The sequence below is a fragment of the Vicugna pacos genome, chromosome 1 (genome assembly GCF_048564905.1).
Source record: "Vicugna pacos chromosome 1, VicPac4, whole genome shotgun sequence".
Classification (NCBI taxonomy): domain Eukaryota; kingdom Metazoa; phylum Chordata; class Mammalia; order Artiodactyla; family Camelidae; genus Vicugna; species Vicugna pacos.
The window spans coordinates 88,864,708-88,884,228 of NC_132987.1; the positions used below are offsets into that span (position 1 = coordinate 88,864,708).

The window sequence follows — 19,521 nt, forward strand, 5'->3', positions numbered from 1 at the left end:
TGTTGGCAGAAATGAATAAATGATGGAATCTCTAACTCCATCAAGATTGAAATCTCTACATTTATTATATCTTAGCAGCACATTTTGATGGGCCCTGAAACAATATTCATCTTTCATGCTTACTCCACTTTTAGTTCCTTTTAAATATTGCCTTGCTTCCTTTTAACACAAATTTAGTTCATATACCCTTTAGAACCCAAGATACTTGGGAGCAAGAATTGTATTGTCCTTCCTCCCAGTTCAGCACATTAATGAGCTCTGTACACCACAGAACCTTTACCTGTGCTAAATCAGATTGAGATATTTTGTAGCTCCTCACTACAGCAGCATGAGATAGACAGCAAATGGATCCAGATTTCTGAAATAGAGATTTTCTTCTCTAATTATCACCAGAGAAGCAAAATTGTTTCTTTCCAACCATTTATATACACAGATTTGTTCTGAGTTTCATAAAACTCTGCACGTTCTTTATGCATTAATTCAAGGATGGTATTCTCCCATTCCATAGCATATGCTTTCTCTTATTGAAAGTGAGTCTTCATGTCAAAATGTAGCAGCTGTTCTCAATTAAAGCCTCCACTTTTAACCTCTTGTGGCTTTGTAACTGACCACTGAACAGAGAGTTCAGGAATATTTTACATTCAGTCTTTTGCTATTAGAAGCCATTCTTACTTCTTATTTGGTTTTTTAATACAAAAAGTCTGTAACTGATCATATGATGATTATGAGTTTCATGATTTCAACACCACCTTGGGATTCCTGGGTCTCCTCTCAACCAACAAATCTGTGATTAGATGTCCACATTGTGACTGTGTTTCTAAAGGACAAATGACAGCTACACATCTCAGAGCACTACGAGAACACTGGTAGATAATAACATGACCAAAGTTTACATATATATATATATATATATATATATATAAACGATCATAGATTCTATTCTATACAGAGGCATCCATAAGTGATTTTAGAGTTATCTGCCAACAGGATGTCCTGCCCGCATCCTGGAAGATGAGAAGCTACAACAGCAGAGTATACATGCTGTTTTTCTAGTCATGTGATTCTTTCCAAATGGCTCTGACTTTGGGAGCTCTTTCATCAAATATTAGCAAAACGCATACTTCTCTCTACAATTGCTCTCTATTAAGTTTAGTGTCAGCTGTCAGAGCTGTAATGTAAACCCTTATTAGCTCTTGTAAATTCTACTCTGGAACTAATAAGGGATTGTTAAAACTCCAAACACAGACAGAAGTGGGGGGAGAAATCACAGAGAAGATGACGGAATGTGTTCAGTGAATCTATACCAGCAAAGAAGTCTTTTCATAATGATTACTGCTGCACTTCACAGAATCTGTGTATCCCAAGAGGGAGAGAAGGATCTAGTTCTCAGTTTATTTTACAGAGGGTTTGATTCTCTTTCCTCTGGGAGGGGCTGACTAAAAACTATGAAAGAAATTGGAAAAGTTAATTAGATTTCAATAATCTCTTTTTAGAATCATTACATGCATTCTGAAAAAATTACATTGCCTCCCTCAGATTTTAAAATATAGAAGTTTTGATGATATCTGGACAGCTAGAAAGAAAAAGTGTAAATCTGAAAAATTAAAGATGCATATTCTTTACAAAAGCTATATACTATATAATACCTAAGCTTTAAATATTTCATTTTACACAATGACATGCAGCAAATCAGAACTAAAGAAGGCTGTCTCTGTAAACCCCAAAGAAATCTAAGTTAAAGAAATGAAATTTTTAAGACTTCCTTTAGGGTTCAACTATGCATGATGATAAATTATGGTGGCAGATCCACAAGGTACTTGACAAGGTGATATTTATTAAGATGCCAAAATAAGTACAGATTTTATATATTCCAAATAACCAATATTCCACCTCTTACAGATGTGGCTTTTTCTTAAAAAATTCTAATCACTTTTTAAAATGAGTTTACATTTAACAGGTATTTTGTGAGTGGTATACAAAACAATGTTCTGATTGTCCTTTAAAAATGAGACTAAAAAATGCAAAAACAGAAATAACCTCTTTCAAGGAATATCAGAGCTATTTTCCTTTCTGCAACTGAAATTATTTTTTCCATGTCTCAGATTCCCAGAGCGAACTCTGTCCTGGGAAGCTTACTCCGTATTTGTCACAGACAGATTCTCAAACAAACTACTCAATGAACAAATTACTTGTGTTCCCTAAAGACTATACATCTGGCATATAGGTGTCACCTAAATTATTACTTGCAGCTTTGTAACACTGGACGAGAGTATCTGAAAGTTCACAGAACTTATCATAGTTTAAAAAAAAAAAGCAAGCAAGAAAGAAAAGAATTTTATATCCTAAAAACAAATATTCTTCAGCTATTTGATAAGGGATGATCATGAATGTGGTTAGAACCACAGGGAAATACCTTAATTCTAACATATAAAATGGTCTTCCAGGTTAGGGTAAAGAGTAGTAAAATACTTCTTGAGAGAAGAAATGTCTTCCTGTTTAGCCCCCTTTTAACAATAGAACTGATATTTATAACTAAAGATCATTTATATAAGGTAAAAAAATCTATATTTTACTAAGACACTATAATTCTTACTTAGTTATAATCTTCTGTGAGAATGTTAACAGCTATAAAACTGCCTGTGATTTTTAAGGTCTTTTATGGTGGTTCATTGCTGATCATTTAACTTGTTTTTATTCATTACGAGGTATTTAAATGATTAGAAACGATTTCATCCTATTCCCTAAATTAAATGACAGTCATATCTCTCCTAAATATGTTTGCAATTAAATTGTCTCTGACTGCTCAAAATAATCTGATTTGTAGTACATATAAAACAAAGAATTCACATTTCTTTCTAGTATCTTAAACATGCAAATCTATGGTTTAAATTTATACTGTTTGTTTTTATACAGACTAAAAAAATTAACTACAATACTTAAGTCACAAATCAAATACACTCCCTTATTTTTCCTCTCTTTTTCTCATTTGAAAGGAGTTTTTACTGAATTAGTTTAATTGGTGCACTGATATAATTTGATTGAAAGTTTCCAGTAACATCACTCAGTAATTCATGCAAGTACATTTGGCATTTACTTCATAAAATTTATACTGTTTTCTCCACTGCCTGTTTTTACTATTTGGGTAATTCTTAAGTGAACGTAATAAATAGCTAAAATAAATCAAATGGATACAGTTTTTTTTTTCTATACAGAGTCAAGTATTAGTTTGACAAATATTTTTACTTACTTGATTACTTATTTATGATTTGCATCATTTCTTCAAGGCAAAATCACTATTTATTGTTATGTTCTCACCAACTATCTAATCTAGTATTGTATACAATGATCTTAGTGCATAAAACAGTGGTAAAAAACTCTAGATTTAACATTTTTGAAATACAGCAATTTTATTTTATTTTGCTATTGTCAATTGTTTGCTTGTTCCCTAAACTATATTTTCTTCAATCAGTTAAAATCAAAAAGTCTTTCTGGGTATACAATATAAAAACGCCTGTGTGTACATTCAAGGCCAGCTTTTGAAAATTAATGGAAAAGACCTGCACTAGAAAGAATAAGAGATTGAGTCAAACACCAGATGGGAAAAATCAAGAGTCACTCATGTTTAGAAGAAGGAAAAAAGGAAAGCAAAAGAACAAAGGAAATACCACCTATGATGGAACAGACTAGAGATTTAATGGAACAAAAAATAAGTCCCCTCAGAAAAGAAAAATCCTGTATGGAAGGAGGTAGACCACAAGTTAATGAATATTAAATATATATAAATTCATTTAAGACAGTTTCTCTCCCTCAAGGTATCTCTAAATTCTAATATTTAAGGCAAGAGAGACTGTTGAATGGGTGTTTGTCATACTCAAGTGTTTTAACACAGATTAAAACAAGAGAGCAAGGAAGGCTATACAATCCAATGACATCAATGAATGACAATGATGATGATGTTCTAGTACCTTCTGCCCTGTGCTGGATACTCCAAAATGGGCGAAGTGCACATTCACTAGTGATTCTAAAGGGTAGATATTATTTCACCCCTTTTGTGGATGAGAAAATTGAGGCTCAAACTGTTTATCCACAATTGAGAAATATCATTTCCGGGACTCGAGTCCAAGAACTAAAAACCTTGTCAGTGACAAGAGCCTTTGGCTAAATAGAACAATTAGATGCTAACTAAAGTTTAAGACAGATTCGAGGAAGTTTCCTCAATCATGTTAATGCTGCCATGGTTTATGATAAAAATTGGTGAGAAGATGTAAAAAATTGTATAAATTAAAGATTTTATAGCTATTATAAAGCTGTCATAGTATACCTACTTTATTTGAAAGCTATTTACATTATTACTTACTGGCATTTTTTTAATTCAAATAAATTCATTGGTTTGAAGTCATGGGTATGAAACTGTTAAAGGCAAACTGGGAATGGAGAGCTGTCATTTTAAATTCAGGGACAATGAATAAAAATTTCAAAGATCAAGGTAAGAAGGCTGATCATCTCAGGGCAGTCATTAAAGGATGAGTAAGTGCTTTAAGTACTAGGTGTGCAAAATAAAGGGACAAAATTATTTTAGCATCTTCATAAATAGATCTTTGCTGAACATAGGTGTGAAACTAGTGGCAACTCATTTTTGCAAGCCAGAAAAATAATATTCATCATAAATTCATAAAAGAGAAAAGTATCCTCTCAGGTACTACACAAAGTATTGTTACTACTTTACTTAATTTATTTATTACTATAACGATAGTTCAGATGAATCTAGTCTTAATGTGTCACAACTGTATGTGACCTAATAGTCAAATGCATTCACTTCGAATTAGGTAAGAGGCACATCTTTATGTGCAAGACATTCTGAAAAACCCAGTTGATTCAAAGATATATAATATTAAGTATGTTCCCTCCAGAACATACATTCTAAGAATGCATAGTTGGCATGAAATTTCCCAATAATTATTCATCAATGGAGAACTTCCTCAACTGTACTCTGCTAGGTTGTAGGCAAAACATCCTTAAAAAAAAAAGATATGATCCCTCCCCTCAAGGAACTTCCAGTCTGAAAACAACTGTAAAGAAATGCTTATGAATTCATTAAAACATATGGATACTTTGCACTTCTGGAAGGTACACACAGACTGAGTAAGTACTAACAAACTTCTTTTCAATTTTCTCTAGCTTCTCAGTCAGAACAAGCAGAATCTTTAAATCATTTTATTATTGAAAGCTTGACCAGTTCTTTAAGAGACTTCCTAAGCTGACAGTGAAATGAGTGAAGAGGCAGAGTCGGTAGGTAAAACAAACATAATTACAGACAGTCATCAAAAAGTCTAGATGTCTTCATACCTCACATCAAACACACTTCTACTCAGCTACTAATGTACAAGAAGGAGGAATAAAGTTAGCATTCCACAATGAATGCACACAGATAAAACACAGAGCAACAGATTCTTCAGTGACATTAATAAGGTATTTGGTACATTAAGTCTAAACAGTTTGTAGGGCAAAGAATATTTATAGTAACTGCCTGGTATCTGCCTCAAATGTAATTAATTGACTATATAAAAAGCCATGAACATTCTCAATTTTTTTCTCCAAACTAAATCAAAACAGATAACATAATTCATTAGCCAGGATTTATATATATATATATATATACATATATGTATATATAAACATCACGAGGATCCCTTGGTATTTATGTGAAATTTCTCCACACCTGCAATTTTAAAAAGTGAAAAGTGTTATCCTGGGATGTAAGAACTATGAAGGATTTCTCAAGTGAAATGAACCAAGTAAATCTTGACTGTCAATGACTGAAAGCAACAAAGATGATTGAGGCCTATAATTTTAATTTTCAATGTTGCCTTGTTAAAAAAGAGGTTTATTGACATCCTATAATAACAATCGAACCCTGTAATTTGACCATACTCCCAACATTCAGCAAGCTTGCCCAAATCTCAGGAACATGGCCCAAATAAGGTTTAAGCCACACATGTGGTAAATTAAGAGAGATACCACAAAAGATAACTTATTTAAAGAAAGGCCATATTTTAAAATTATATATTAGAGAAACTGCTAGAAAACCAAGTGGATGCATGATCTCTTCCTTTCCTTACTAATCTTTACATTATTCCTCAGTTTAAGTTTGTGTAGTTTTTTTTTTTTTAATGTGCATTTCAACTTTACCAATTTCATCATAACAAGTACTCTCTACCCTCCTGGAGGTACATTTGTCTGTATTTCCAGTTTACTCGCTATGCAGTTCCTGAATGACTCTTTAGCTATTAATACTTCTTTCATTCTTCACTTATTCCCTCCCTCTAGTCAGTCCTTGAAGGAAAAAGGTGTGCCATTTTCTACTCTTAGCTTTCCTGTCTTCAGTCTTCCCCAGCAAAGTAAAGGAAGACCAGCAACATAAAGCATCTTTTTGCAGAACATTTTATTTTCCCATCAATCATATCCTCCCATATGAATACTTCCTTCCTCATCACACTAATACCTTATTTTTCAGTTTAAACTATTGACTTAGCTCTGTTTAACAATTCACTTAGAAATATATGTCCCTTTGGAGGCAGAGAACGAGACATTTTAAAACACACATACACATACACACACTCATATGTTTTAACTATAAACCAAACTAACTTAACAGTGATAATGTCCATCTTTCTTTTTCTAGTGTCCTCTGCAGAATCTGACACATAGTAGAGGCTCAATAAATGCTTAATAATTGAATAAATGGTCAAAGCATAATTTTCCACTACTTTTTCTCATTTCAGGAAAAGTGGACAGTTGTAAAAGTTTGCATCAAATACAAGAAAAGTATAATGACATGGTTAAAATTCTGGTCCTGTGATAACTAATCTTGATTTTATTTATAGTTCTGAAATTGATGGATGAGTTTTTTACAACAAAATTTTTTATCAATATATGTTTCCCATCAAACAGAGATTGCTTCAGTTTCATCATTTAGTTCACTGCACTTTATCCCACATATCCATCTAGAGTAGAATAGATAATCCAGAGTATTTCATTACTAAAGTCAGAAAATGACCTATTTATGAAATTTAGATTCCCTAGAAGGTCTTCCTGTGGAGCAAGCCGAGGACACAAAATTTTAATGGGACTTCTACACATTTTGAGATTTTTCAGATAATAATTTAATAAACAAATTATAAACCACACTTTCTGGAATGTATAAGCTGTGTAAGGCAGTTAGTTCTTTCTCCCTAATTCAAACGTTTCTAAGCACAATAGCGGTAAGTTCAAACTCTCAATGCAGAGGTTTCTCATTATTAACGAACAATTTCCATTTTTAATCTTGAAATACTCAAAATTTATCTCTCCTTCCCCTACACTGCCAAGGCAGTTTGTACCCTGGTAGATGATTTTTTGGTCTGTCTTGCATTAAAATTATACATTTATTTACCTGTCTTTCATACTAGACTGTGAGCTCCTCGAAGGTAGATACACTGACTTACTTATCTGTTTCCCCTGAGTATGCTACATTATTACTTGGAACTCATAGGTCGTTGAAAATACTGAATTAAATTTGGTAGACTTTCTGGCATATCTGAGATGCCTAACAATCCATATGTCAAGATTTTGTTAGACATCATTTGGGCTAAGCTTCATCTTCGTAAAATATGACATCTGGACTACTGATTCTTCTTTCTTAAAAAATCTAAAAATAGAAAGATGTGAGAAATAAACTGAAATAGATAAACCTTACATCAACAAATTCTTGGTTACTTTACGCCAGCTCTCTGTGGTCCTACTCACACTTCGTTACACAGAATTCTACCTCCAGTAGAATCTGTGTACTTGTGGGGCTTCCTGGTCTCTCCCACCACTGGACTGAATCACAGGGAAGAAGTGTAGCTTGAGATTAAACTGCAGCCCTCAGAATCAGACTGCCTGGTTCCAGAGCTCAACTCCAGCCCTTACTCACTAAGGGATCCTTATAAGGCAAGATATCTAACCTATCAAAGCTTTCTTTTTCTTATTTAAAAAATGGAGATAATAATAGGACACACTTACAGGTTATTTGGAGGGATAAACCAAATACCTGACGGACATTTCTTAGCAAATCAGCACAGTGTCTGGCATCTAATAAGTGCTTAGTGAATGTTTAAAAAAAAATCTTTAAATTCTTATTACACTACATAGAATGAAGGAGGTACTCTTTAAATATGTGTTGAAATAAAGTGAACGAGTCTTGTTTTCCTCTGTTTAAGGCAACTGAAAGCCCATGGTTGCTGATCATTTTGTTATAAAATTACCCTGACGTGTTTAAAATCTGGCTATGTGTGTGTGTCAAGATACCATTCCACCCTCTAGTAAAACAAAATAAAATTGATCTCATGAAATAATGAAGTTTATTTAGTTATCTTTTCATCTGTATCTTTTCTAAGTAATACAGTTCCTCTGTATGCCTGAATTGAAGTATTGCTGATAAGATGATGATTTGAGTTACAGCAAGCAATTCTGATTAGTCTACAAGCTTATTAAAAATCAACCAAAAGTTTAAAAAGGAAACCATAATAAACACCAGCACCATCACTGACAGCAAAAGCAAAATTACAAGTCTCAAGCCACACTGGCCTACTCTGTTACAGATTCCAGGCTGCAGAATTAATTGGCTGAGTATTGGATGTTTATGACATAGTAGACAACACGCTAAACTGATACAGTAAAACAAATATTTGTTAAAAATAAAGTTGATTGAGACTCAATACTACATGAAAATCAGTACAAAGTAAAATACCTTGACACACTGTCTAATAACCTGAATACACAAAGATTTTTTTTAACTACAAAAAGAGGGGAAGCCAAAATTCACCCAGCAACATCAGCAAATGTCAAGAAAAAAATCACAAGAACATGTTCCAACTTCAAGTTATACCAATAAAGAGTCATCCATATTTTAAATTCCAAACATATTCCATTTTATGTGCCATCTCTAACTCTACCATAATTATTTTTTATTGATTTCTCTCCAATATATTTTCCTTAGGATAATTTGCTATTACTCTAAGAAACTTCAAGTTTCAAGGATGTAAAATTTTGACATAAATGTTGTCTCCAGGAATAATCTTGACACGGGGCACCATTGAACAGCATAATAGTTACTTTAAAGAAGCAGTTCAATAAATTAAAATGAGGTTTAAAAATAGAAGCAATTCTGAATCTATTGTGAACTTTTCTTAATACAACTTAATGTGACTCTCTTTTTTAAAAATTCTCCTACTAAAGTTTGTCTTCAAGACAGTATGTAATATAAGCTAACTATGTACACGTTTTATTTATTTCTATTAACACTTTTACGTGATTCTGTTTACTGTGCTGGTACTTATTTTCTTATTTCTTATAACTTTGAATGAGATATAAAGCACCATATAAAAGTCATTTAAAATCCAAACGCTCAAGCAGTGATTAGGTTTCTTGTTCAATGGAATGTTTTATGAGATAACTGCATATATTGATATATATTATTGAGACAGAGACACATCTACGCCTTTCCTGGTATGAATATCAGACACTGTGTCAGTAGGAACCAAACTGGAGGGAATGGCAATTTTTACTTCTTCCTGATCTAGGTCTTTATTTAAAATAAATCTCACAATTGTCATATATCACAAATATACCATAGTGATATGATATAATTCAAAGTGGAACATAAAGGCTATTGAGGCTTCTCTCCACTCATGTATATACAGAAGCGAGTAGTAGCTAGTATGTTGTTTCAATTTTAGAACTTTCCAAACCATACTTAGTAACAGGAGTCTGATGGCTCTTACCAAGGATCTAAATAACATGGAGAAGTATCAGACTAAAGTGTGCCATTTGCTGTCATTAAAAAAAAAATTCTTCAAACCATCTATAGTCACAAGCAAAATGCTATATTCTGTTCAGATTCTTAGAAAGATCAATTTATATATAAAGTATATTCATTTCTTCTACATGGACTTGAGACTTACTGAATGGCCACGAATAAAATACCAAACTCAATTCTTTTGACAAAGTTTAACAGCAAACAAAGTTATAAAAACAGACTAGATTTCAAGGACTAGTTACTCAAGTTCTCCTATGTGTTTATATATTTAAAATTCTAATAATAATTTCAATGTGCTCTTAAATACAAACCCTTGCCTAATGCTAATTACCAAATTTGGGGGTTCTTCTATGAAAAAGATGATGTTTTAACTGATTTTTCTTCAAGTGGGAATAGATTTTTAATAAAAATCAACTTGATGACACAGCTCAGGTTTTCATACTATATAAAGGATCAAATGTGCATTCCCACCTAAGATTTGAGTAGCCCAAAGGGCCAAATCATGGAGCAAAATTTTAAAAAATTAAAAATTACTCCTCCATATATTAAACATTGAAGTACTAACCCTGGATTTTTAAACAAAATAATTTTTATTAAAGTACTAATGCTTTGTAAGTAAACATAATTTATGCACAGATGTCACTGAAGGAAATACTATATTTTATAGCAATAAGGTAAGTATTACTATGAGATTGATGAGCACAAACATAAATAGTCAAAGCAAATTCTGATTCTATTAGAATCTGATTAGCTGAGTGCCAGTGATATTTTTCCCCCTACATAAAAGAGATAGAATTTTTTTTTTATTTATAATGGTCTAGTGGGGTGTAGGCCAACCCCACATAGTCAAACATGTTACTATTTCTACAACAAATTATGAATCAACCGTCAGGTGGGATAAATTTAGTGTAGAAATAAACTGTTCAGTTTGAAGCATGTTTTGCTGCAGGGTTCATTTCTCTCAATTACTCTCTGATAAACTCACAGGTGAGAAATACACCATAGGGAAAATAGAGAAAGACTCTTACCTTGGCACATGAAACCTCTCTCTTCATAGCCAGCATTGCAGGAGCACTTGCCTATGGGAACGAGCCATTCGCCTTCTGTACTGCAGTACATCCTGGGAGGATCTTCCTCCTTAGAATTGTTAACACACGATCCTCTAACCTCCACGAGAGACTGGGAATCCATGGGTACTGTGTCTGGAAACATAGCCAGATTCTTCACTGTAAATGGGCACTTTTTGAAGTATACTCTCACAGACACCAAGGCAACACAAGCACCAACATCTTGAAAAGCCAAATAAAATCCCTTTTTGTTGACAGGGCCTACTTCTCTAACCTCAGTGTTGAGTTTAAGAATACGGTCCCCAAGATCCATTTGCGTGAAACTTTCATCAGCTGCAATGGTGTCAATCTTTGTAAACTGATGTTCTCGGAATTTGACCCCGTGATCATCGTCAGACTCCATGTAGTACAGGTTGAAAGTCTCCTTGCAAGTTCCCAAAACCAACGGAATGCTATTGCAGTCCCGGAGAGTGAACTTGAGCTCCACGTAGATCTTCTGAGCTGAGTTCCTGGGCACCCAGTTTGTCCTCAGCCAATTGTTTTGACTATGATCCATGACATTGCACACCTGGTAAGTCCTGATGGGTGTGTAATGTTCATCAACGCCGCTGATCTCTTCCCACTTGAAGAAGCAAAGGAAAAAAAAAAAGAGAGAGGCAGAATTAATAAGCTGAGAATAATGAATAATAGTGAATACTAGATGAGAGTGTCAGTGGCATCACAAGAAATACAAAGTAAATAAGCAGAAACTTCGCTACTTATTGAAGATCATGATGTGAAGCATCTCTGTAACATTCTTGTTTGTAGTTTTTATTATTTGCAAGAGTCTCTCAGTTAATTGACACAAAATAATTTATAATTTTGATTAAAACATCTGAATGGCACTGCAGTTTGTGGGATATACAGGAAGGAGCAATTCCTGCAATTGACTGGAATTAGTCAAATATTCTAGGATCAAAACCTCAAATCAATCATCACCAATAATACTGCAAAATTGTTTTGTACATTTTTTGAATTGTTTTTGGTTTGTTATTAAAAAAGAGAATGAAAAATATCACTGCCTGAAATTTCTCTTTATTAAACTTTTCCCAATGTGAGCCAGATTTTGGTAAAATCAATATATTACAAAGCAAAGTGAATCTAAATGATTCTATTTTCATGTATCTTCATGCATGATATTTTTTAACATACTTGGCCATCTCAAGAAACACATGATGGGGAACTCTGAAAATCTGAAGTAAAAAATATATACATGCCTACTTCCCCCCTCCTCCCCCAATAAACCCAGCTAATAGTTATCCATGGAGAACAGAAGAGATAGATATAGTGAATGTTTCAATTCCTAATATCTTTTCCCACACTGAATTTTACACAAGCGAGAAATAAATGGTTATTTGAGTTGATGTTGTTCTAGCAGTTAGGTAATAGAATTTTTTCACTGTAAAGACAGAAAAAAAGTTTCAAGACTTTAAAGCAGTGAAGTACTGCTTTCCGTGATCCTTAGATTTTGAGAAGCCTTTAGATTAGCATCAAATTGTTTGTATTACTTACCATTCTACAACTATTGTATCATCTATTTCTATTACCCTTGTGTCTACAATTTCTTTTTATCATGCCAAGTGTAGCCTTTTGCTGCCAGGAAAATATATCTTTTTCCATGTCATACTAGAGTTCAAGTCTTCTATGGCTCCCTGTTACCTATGCAATGACATCAAACTCTTTAGTTTGAAATTTGTGTTTTTTCCAAAAACTGGTCTCAACCTACATTTAGTTTTTTCTAAAAGTTTAAATTGAGTTTAGTGAATTGTGTATTTCACTTATGCACATGCTATGTTCTTGTTAATGTGAACTCTTACTGCTTTCAAAAGAAATGCTGGGTTTCTTTTTTACTAGTATAACCTCACTGCTCTGTGCTCTTCTCTCCTTGATGTCTCCCATGACCTTGCCATTCTTATGTTTTATATAACCCTTATTAAATGCCTTTTTCATTTATAAATTTAATTCATGATAAATGCTAAGACTAGTTTAATTTTGTTCCATATGCATTTGTTAGATTTTAGAACTATTTATATCCTCCATAATATGCAGCACATCACTTCACCTTTTGGGAGGTGCATAAAAATTATTTTTTTCTCATAATATATATGGCAATAATTCAAGAAAATAACAAATATAAAGTTCTTATGAGAGAACATATTTTTATTTTTTAAATAAATAAATAAATGAAACCCTCTTGAAGCCCATTATAAATGGGTTCCTAAATTTTTCTCCATCAAGAGTTACTTATTTTCAGGGATTCCCAGTCAGATGGCACAGTCATAGGACCACAAGCTCGCCCCCTCTCACGATTGCAACAAAACCACAACTGACTGCCAAACAACCATCAAGAAAAAAAGACTGGAACCTAGCAGAAAAAAGATCTTCAACCGGAAACATAAAGAGGGAGCCACAGTGGGATGGTACGAGGAGTATGCTCACGATACAATCAGGCCCCATATCCTCTGGGTGGGCGACTCACAAACTGGAGAATAATCACATTGCAGAGGCCCTTCCAACAGGAGTGAGAGCTCTGAGCCCCACGTTAGGCTCCCCAGCCTGGGGTTTGAGCATTGGGAGGAGGAGGAGACCCCAGAACATCTGGTTTTGAAGGCCAGTGGGGCTTAACTGCAGGAGCCCCAAGGGACTGGGGGATGCAGAGAAATTACTCTCTTGGGAAGCACACACAGAATCTCACATGCTCTGGGACCAAGGGCAGAGGCAATAATTTCACAGGAACGTGGGTCATATCTGCCTGCTGGTTTTGCAAGGTCTCCTGGGGAGTTAAGAGTCAGCTGCGGCTCACCCTGGAGACATAAAAACTGGTGGCGGACATTTGGACATTCATGGAGTATTCATCTGCATGAGCTTTCCTGGAGGCTGACATCTTGCTTGAGTCATTAGCACCAAGACCTAGCCCCACCCAACAGCCTGTAGGCTTAAGTGCTGGGAAGCCTCAGGCAGAACAACATACTAGGTGAGAACAGCCCCCCCCCCATCAGCAGACTTCATGAGCCCACAGCCACCTCTAGAAACACCCCTAGACATGGCTCTGCCCACCAGAGGGCCAGGACCAACCTCCACCCAGCAGTGGGCAGGCATTAACTCCTCCTGGCAGGAGATCTGCACAATCCTCTGGTCAAGCCCCACCCACCAGTGGGCAGATAACAGAAGTAAGAAAACAACAATCCCATAGCCTGTGGAAGGAGTCCTCAAATGCAGGACAGAGTCTATCTACCTTGGGACTAGCTGGACCCTGGCCCTTGGGTGACAGGAGGAGAGGGCACTGCTGGGATGCATAGGAGGTTTCCACTACTCCAAGGTCAATAAATATAACTAACCTACCTAAAAATACAAATTGAAATTTAGACAAAATGAAGTGGTAGAGGAATATGTTCCAGGCAAAGGCACAATATAAATCCCAGAAGAAGAAATAAGTGATGAGGAGATAGGGAATCTATCCAAGAAGGGTTTAGAGTAATGACTGTGAAGATGACCAGAGAACTAGAGAGGACAATAAACAAATTGAGCGAAGCTTTTAGTGAAGAGTTAGAAAATATAAAGAATGCCCAGAGTCGAAGAATACAATTACTGAAACGAATAACACACTAGAAGGAACAAAGAATAGACTGAAGGAGGCAGAAGAGTGGATCAGTGAGCTTGAGGACAGATTAGTAGAAATCACAACCACAAAACAGAAAAAAGAATGAAAAGAAATGAGGATAGTTTAAGAGAATTTTGAAACAACATAAAGCACACTAGCATTAGCATTATAGGGGTCCCAGAAAGAGAAGAGAGCAAGAAAAGACCTGAGAAAATATTTGAAAAGATAATAGCTTAAAACTTCCCTAACATGGAAAGGAAACAGTCACCCAAGTCCTGGAAGCACAGAGAGTCCTACACAGGATTAACCCAAAGAGGAACACATCAAGGCACATAGTAATCAAACTGATAGAAATTAAAGATAAGGAGAAAATATTAAAACAAACAAGAGAAAAGCAACAAATAACATACAAGGGAACTCCCATACGGTCATCAGCTGATTTTTCCAGCAGAAACTCTACAGGGCGGAAGGGAGTGGCACCATATATTTAAAGTGATGAAAGGCAAAAACCTACAACCAAGAATAATCTACCCAATCAAGAATCACTCAGATTTGATGGAGAAATCAAAAGCTTTACAGATAAGCAAAAGCTAAAGAATTCAGCACCAACAAACCCTCTTTACCACAAATGTTAAAGGAACTTCTCTAGGTAAAAAAGAAAAGGCTACAACTGGAAACAACAAAAGTAATCATGAGGGGAGGAGGGTACAAATGCAGGGTATCTAAAATGAATTTGAAATTAAGAGATCAGCAACTTAAAACAATCATGTGTGTATATATATACACATACACACTTCTATACCAAAACCTCATGGTAACTGCAAACTAAAAATCTGTAACATATATATACATAAAAAAGAAAGTGGAATCCAAATGTAACTCTATAGTCATCAAACCATAAGAGAACAAAAAGAAGAAAGAAAAAAGACCTACAAAAATAAATCCAAAACAATTAACAAAATGGCAATAAGAACACACATATAGATAATTACCTTAAATGTAAATGGATTAAATGTTCCAATCAAAGACACAGACTGGCTGAATGGATATGAAAACAAGACCCATATATTTGCTGTCTACAAGAGATCCATTTCAGAGCTAGAGACACACACATGCTGAAAATGAGGGGATGGGGAAAGATATTCCATGCAAATGGAAACCAAAAGAAAGCTGGAGTAGCAATATTTATAATAGACAAAAATCAATTTTAAAATAAAGACTGCTACAAGAGACAAAGAAGGACACTACATAATGCTCAAGGGATCAATCCAAGAAAAAGATATAACAATTGTAAATATACATACACTCAACACAGAAGCACCTCAATATACAAAGCAACTGTTAACAGACATAAAAGGAGAAATTGACAATACCACAATAATAGTAAGCAATCTTAACACCACACTTACAGCAATGGACAGATCATCCAAATAGTGAATCAATCAGTAAATACAGGCATTAAATGACACATTAGACCAGATGGAGTTAATTGATACTTATAGAGCATTCCATCTGAAAACAGCAGAATATACATTCTTCTCAACTGCACATGGAACAGTCTCTGGAATCAATCACATGCTGGCCCACAAAGCAAGCTTCAGTAAATTTAAGAAAACTGAAATCATATCAAGAATCTTTTCCAACCACAACACCATCAGTTTAGAAATCAACTACAAAAAAAAATTGCAAAACCTGCAGGCTCATGGAGGCTAAACAACATGCTACTAAACAACCAACAGATCACTGAAGAAATCAAAGAGGAAACAAAAGTACTTATAGACAAATGAAAACAAAAACACAACTATCCAAAATCTCTGGGACACAGCAAAAGCAGTTCTCAGAAGAAAGTTTGTAGCAATACAATCTTATCTCAGGAAACAATAAAACTCAAATAAATAACTCAATTACATTTACAGCAACTAGTAAAGAAGAACAAACAAAACCTAAAAAGTTAGTAGAAGTAAAGAAATCATAAAGATTAGAGCAGAAATAAATGAAATAGAGACTAAAAAAAAAATAGAAAGGATCAGTGAAACTAAAAGCTGGATCTTTGAAAAGATAAACAAAATTGATAAACCTTTAGCAAGACTCATTAAGAAAAAAGGGAGAAGACCCAAATTAATAAAATCAGAAATGATACAGGAGAAGTTATAACCAACACCACAGAAATACAAAGGACCATAAGAGGCTGCTATAAGCAACTATATCTCAACAAAATGGACAACCTAGAAGAAATGAACAACTTCTTAAAAAGGTACAATCTCCCAAGACTGATTCAGTAAGAAATAGAAAATGTGAACAGACCAATTAGCAGCACTGAAACTGAATCAGTAATTTAAAAACTCCCAACAAACAAAAGTCCAGGACCAGATGGCTTCACAAGGGAATTCTACCAAACATTTAGAGATGAGTTAATGCCTATCATTCTGAAGTTATTCCAAAATACTGCAGAGAAAGGAGTACTTCTGAGTTCATTCTATGAGGCCACCATCACCTCACCATACCAAAATGAAAGATATTACAAAAAAAAGAAAATTACAGGCCAATATCACTTATAAACATAGATGCAAAAGTTCTCAACAAAATACTAGCAAATTGATGCCAACAATACAGTAATAAGATCATACGCCATGATCAAGGAGGATTTAGCCCAGGGATGCAAGGATTTTTCAATATCCACAAATCAATCAATGTGCTACACCACATTAACAAATTGAAGAACAAAAACCATATGATCATCTCAACAGATGCAGAAAAAGCTTTTGATAAAGTTCAACATCCATTTATGATAAAATATGGATATGATATCCATATCCATTTATGATAAAAACTCTCCAGAAAGTGGACATAGAGGGAACATACCTCAACATATTAAAGGCCATATGTCACAAAGCACAAACAACATTATTCTCAATGCTGAAAATCTGAAAGCATTTCCTCTAAGATCAGAAACAAGACAAGGATGTCACTTTCACCACTTTTATTCAACATAGTTTTGGAAGTCCTAGCCACAGCAGTCAGGAAAGAAAAATAAATAAAAGGAATTCAAATTGGAAAGGAAGAAGTAAAACTGTCACTATTTGCAAATGACATAATATTATATATAGAAAATCCTAAACAGGCTACCAGAAAACTACTAGAGCTCATCAATGAATTAGGTAAAATTGCAAGATACAAAATTAATATACAGAAATCAGTTGCATTTCTATACACTAATAACAAAACAGCAGAAAAATAAATTAAGGAAACAATCCCATTTACCATGGCATTAAAGAATAAAATGCCTAGAAATAAACCTACCTAATGAGGCAAAGGATCTATATTTTGAAAACTATAAGACACTGATGAAAGAAACTGAAGATGACACAGATGTAAAGATATACAGTGTTCTTGGAATAGGAGAATCAATATTGTTAAAATGGCCATACTACCCAAGACAATATACAGATTTAATATTATCCCTATCAAATTACCAACAACATTTTTCACAGAACTGGAACAAAAAAAATTTAAATTTGTTGAATTGATGAAACACAAAAGGACCTGAATAGCCAAAACAATCTTGGGAAAGAAGAACAGAACTGGGGGAATTACACTCCCTGACCTCAGACTATACAAAAAACTACAGTAATCAAAACAGTGTGGTACTGGCACAAAAATAGACACATAGATCAAGGGAACAGGACAAAAAGTCCAGAAATAAGCCCACGCACTTATGGCCAATTAATCTATGACAAAGGAGGCAAGAATATACAATGGAGAAAAGACAGTCTCTTCAGTAAGTGGTGCTGGGAAAACTGGACAGCAACCGGAAAAAGACTGAAATTAGAATATTCTCTAACACCATATACAAAAATAAACTCAAAATGTGTAAAGACCTAAATTTAAGACTGGAAACTATAAAACTCTTAGAGGAAAACACAGGCAGAACACTCTTTGACATAAATAAAAGCAATATTGCTTTCAAACCAGCTCCTAACATAATGGAAATAAAAGCAAAAATAAACAAATGGGACTTAATTAAACTTAAAAGTTTTGCACAGCTAAGGATACCATCAACAAACAAAGACAACCTACAGAATGAGAGAAAATATTTGCAAATGATGTGACCAACAAGGGACTAATTTCTAAAATATACAAACAGCTCATATGGTGATATATATATATATATATATATCTCACAAGCAACCCAATCAAAAAATGGACAGAAGATCTAACCAGACATCTCTCCAAAGAAGACATCCAGATAACCAACAGGCATATGAAAAGATGCTCAACATTGCTAATTGTTAGAGAAATGCAAATCAAAACTATAATGAGGTATCACCTCACACCAGTCAGAATGGCCATCATTAAGAAGTCTATAAATAATAAATGCTGGAGAGGGTGTGGAGAAAAAGGAACCCTCCTACACTGTTGTGGAAAGGTAAATTGGTGCAGCCACTATGGAGGACAGTAGGAGGTTTCTTAAAAAACTAAAAATAAATTTATCATATGATCCAGCAATTCCACTCCTGGGCATACATCCAGAGGGAATCTTAATTCAAAAAGATACGTGCACCCCAATGTTCACAGCAGCACTATTTACAACAGCCAAGCCAGGGAAATAACAGAAATGTCCATCAACAGATGACTGGATAAAGAAGTTGTGATATATATATATATATATATATATATATATACACACACACACACACACACACATACACACATACACACACACACACATATATATATAATGGAATATTACTCAGTCATAAAAAAGAATGAAATAATGCCATTTGCAGCATCATGGATGGAACTGAAGATTGTCATACTAAGTGAAGTAAGCTAGAAAGAGAAAGAAATATACCACATAATATTGCTTATATGTGGAATCTAAAAAAAAAGACACAAATGAACTGATTTACAAAACAGAAACAGACATAGAGAACAAACTTATGATTACCAAGGGTAAAGGGGGTGGGAAAGGATAA

General features: G+C 34.3%; 1 protein-coding gene across 4 annotated transcripts in view; it reads right to left on the reverse strand.

Annotated features, from left to right (window-relative positions):
* The window catches only part of EPHA3 (EPH receptor A3), a 331,506-nt gene that overhangs the window by 221,606 nt on the left and 90,379 nt on the right, over positions 1–19,521 (reverse strand). For all 4 annotated transcript variants that reach the window (XM_006215602.3, XM_072966918.1, XM_072966925.1 and 1 more), the window contains one exon: positions 10,867–11,527. In XM_006215602.3, the coding sequence (XP_006215664.1) occupies positions 10,867–11,527 (661 nt within the window). The remainder of the gene's footprint in view (positions 1–10,866; positions 11,528–19,521) is intronic.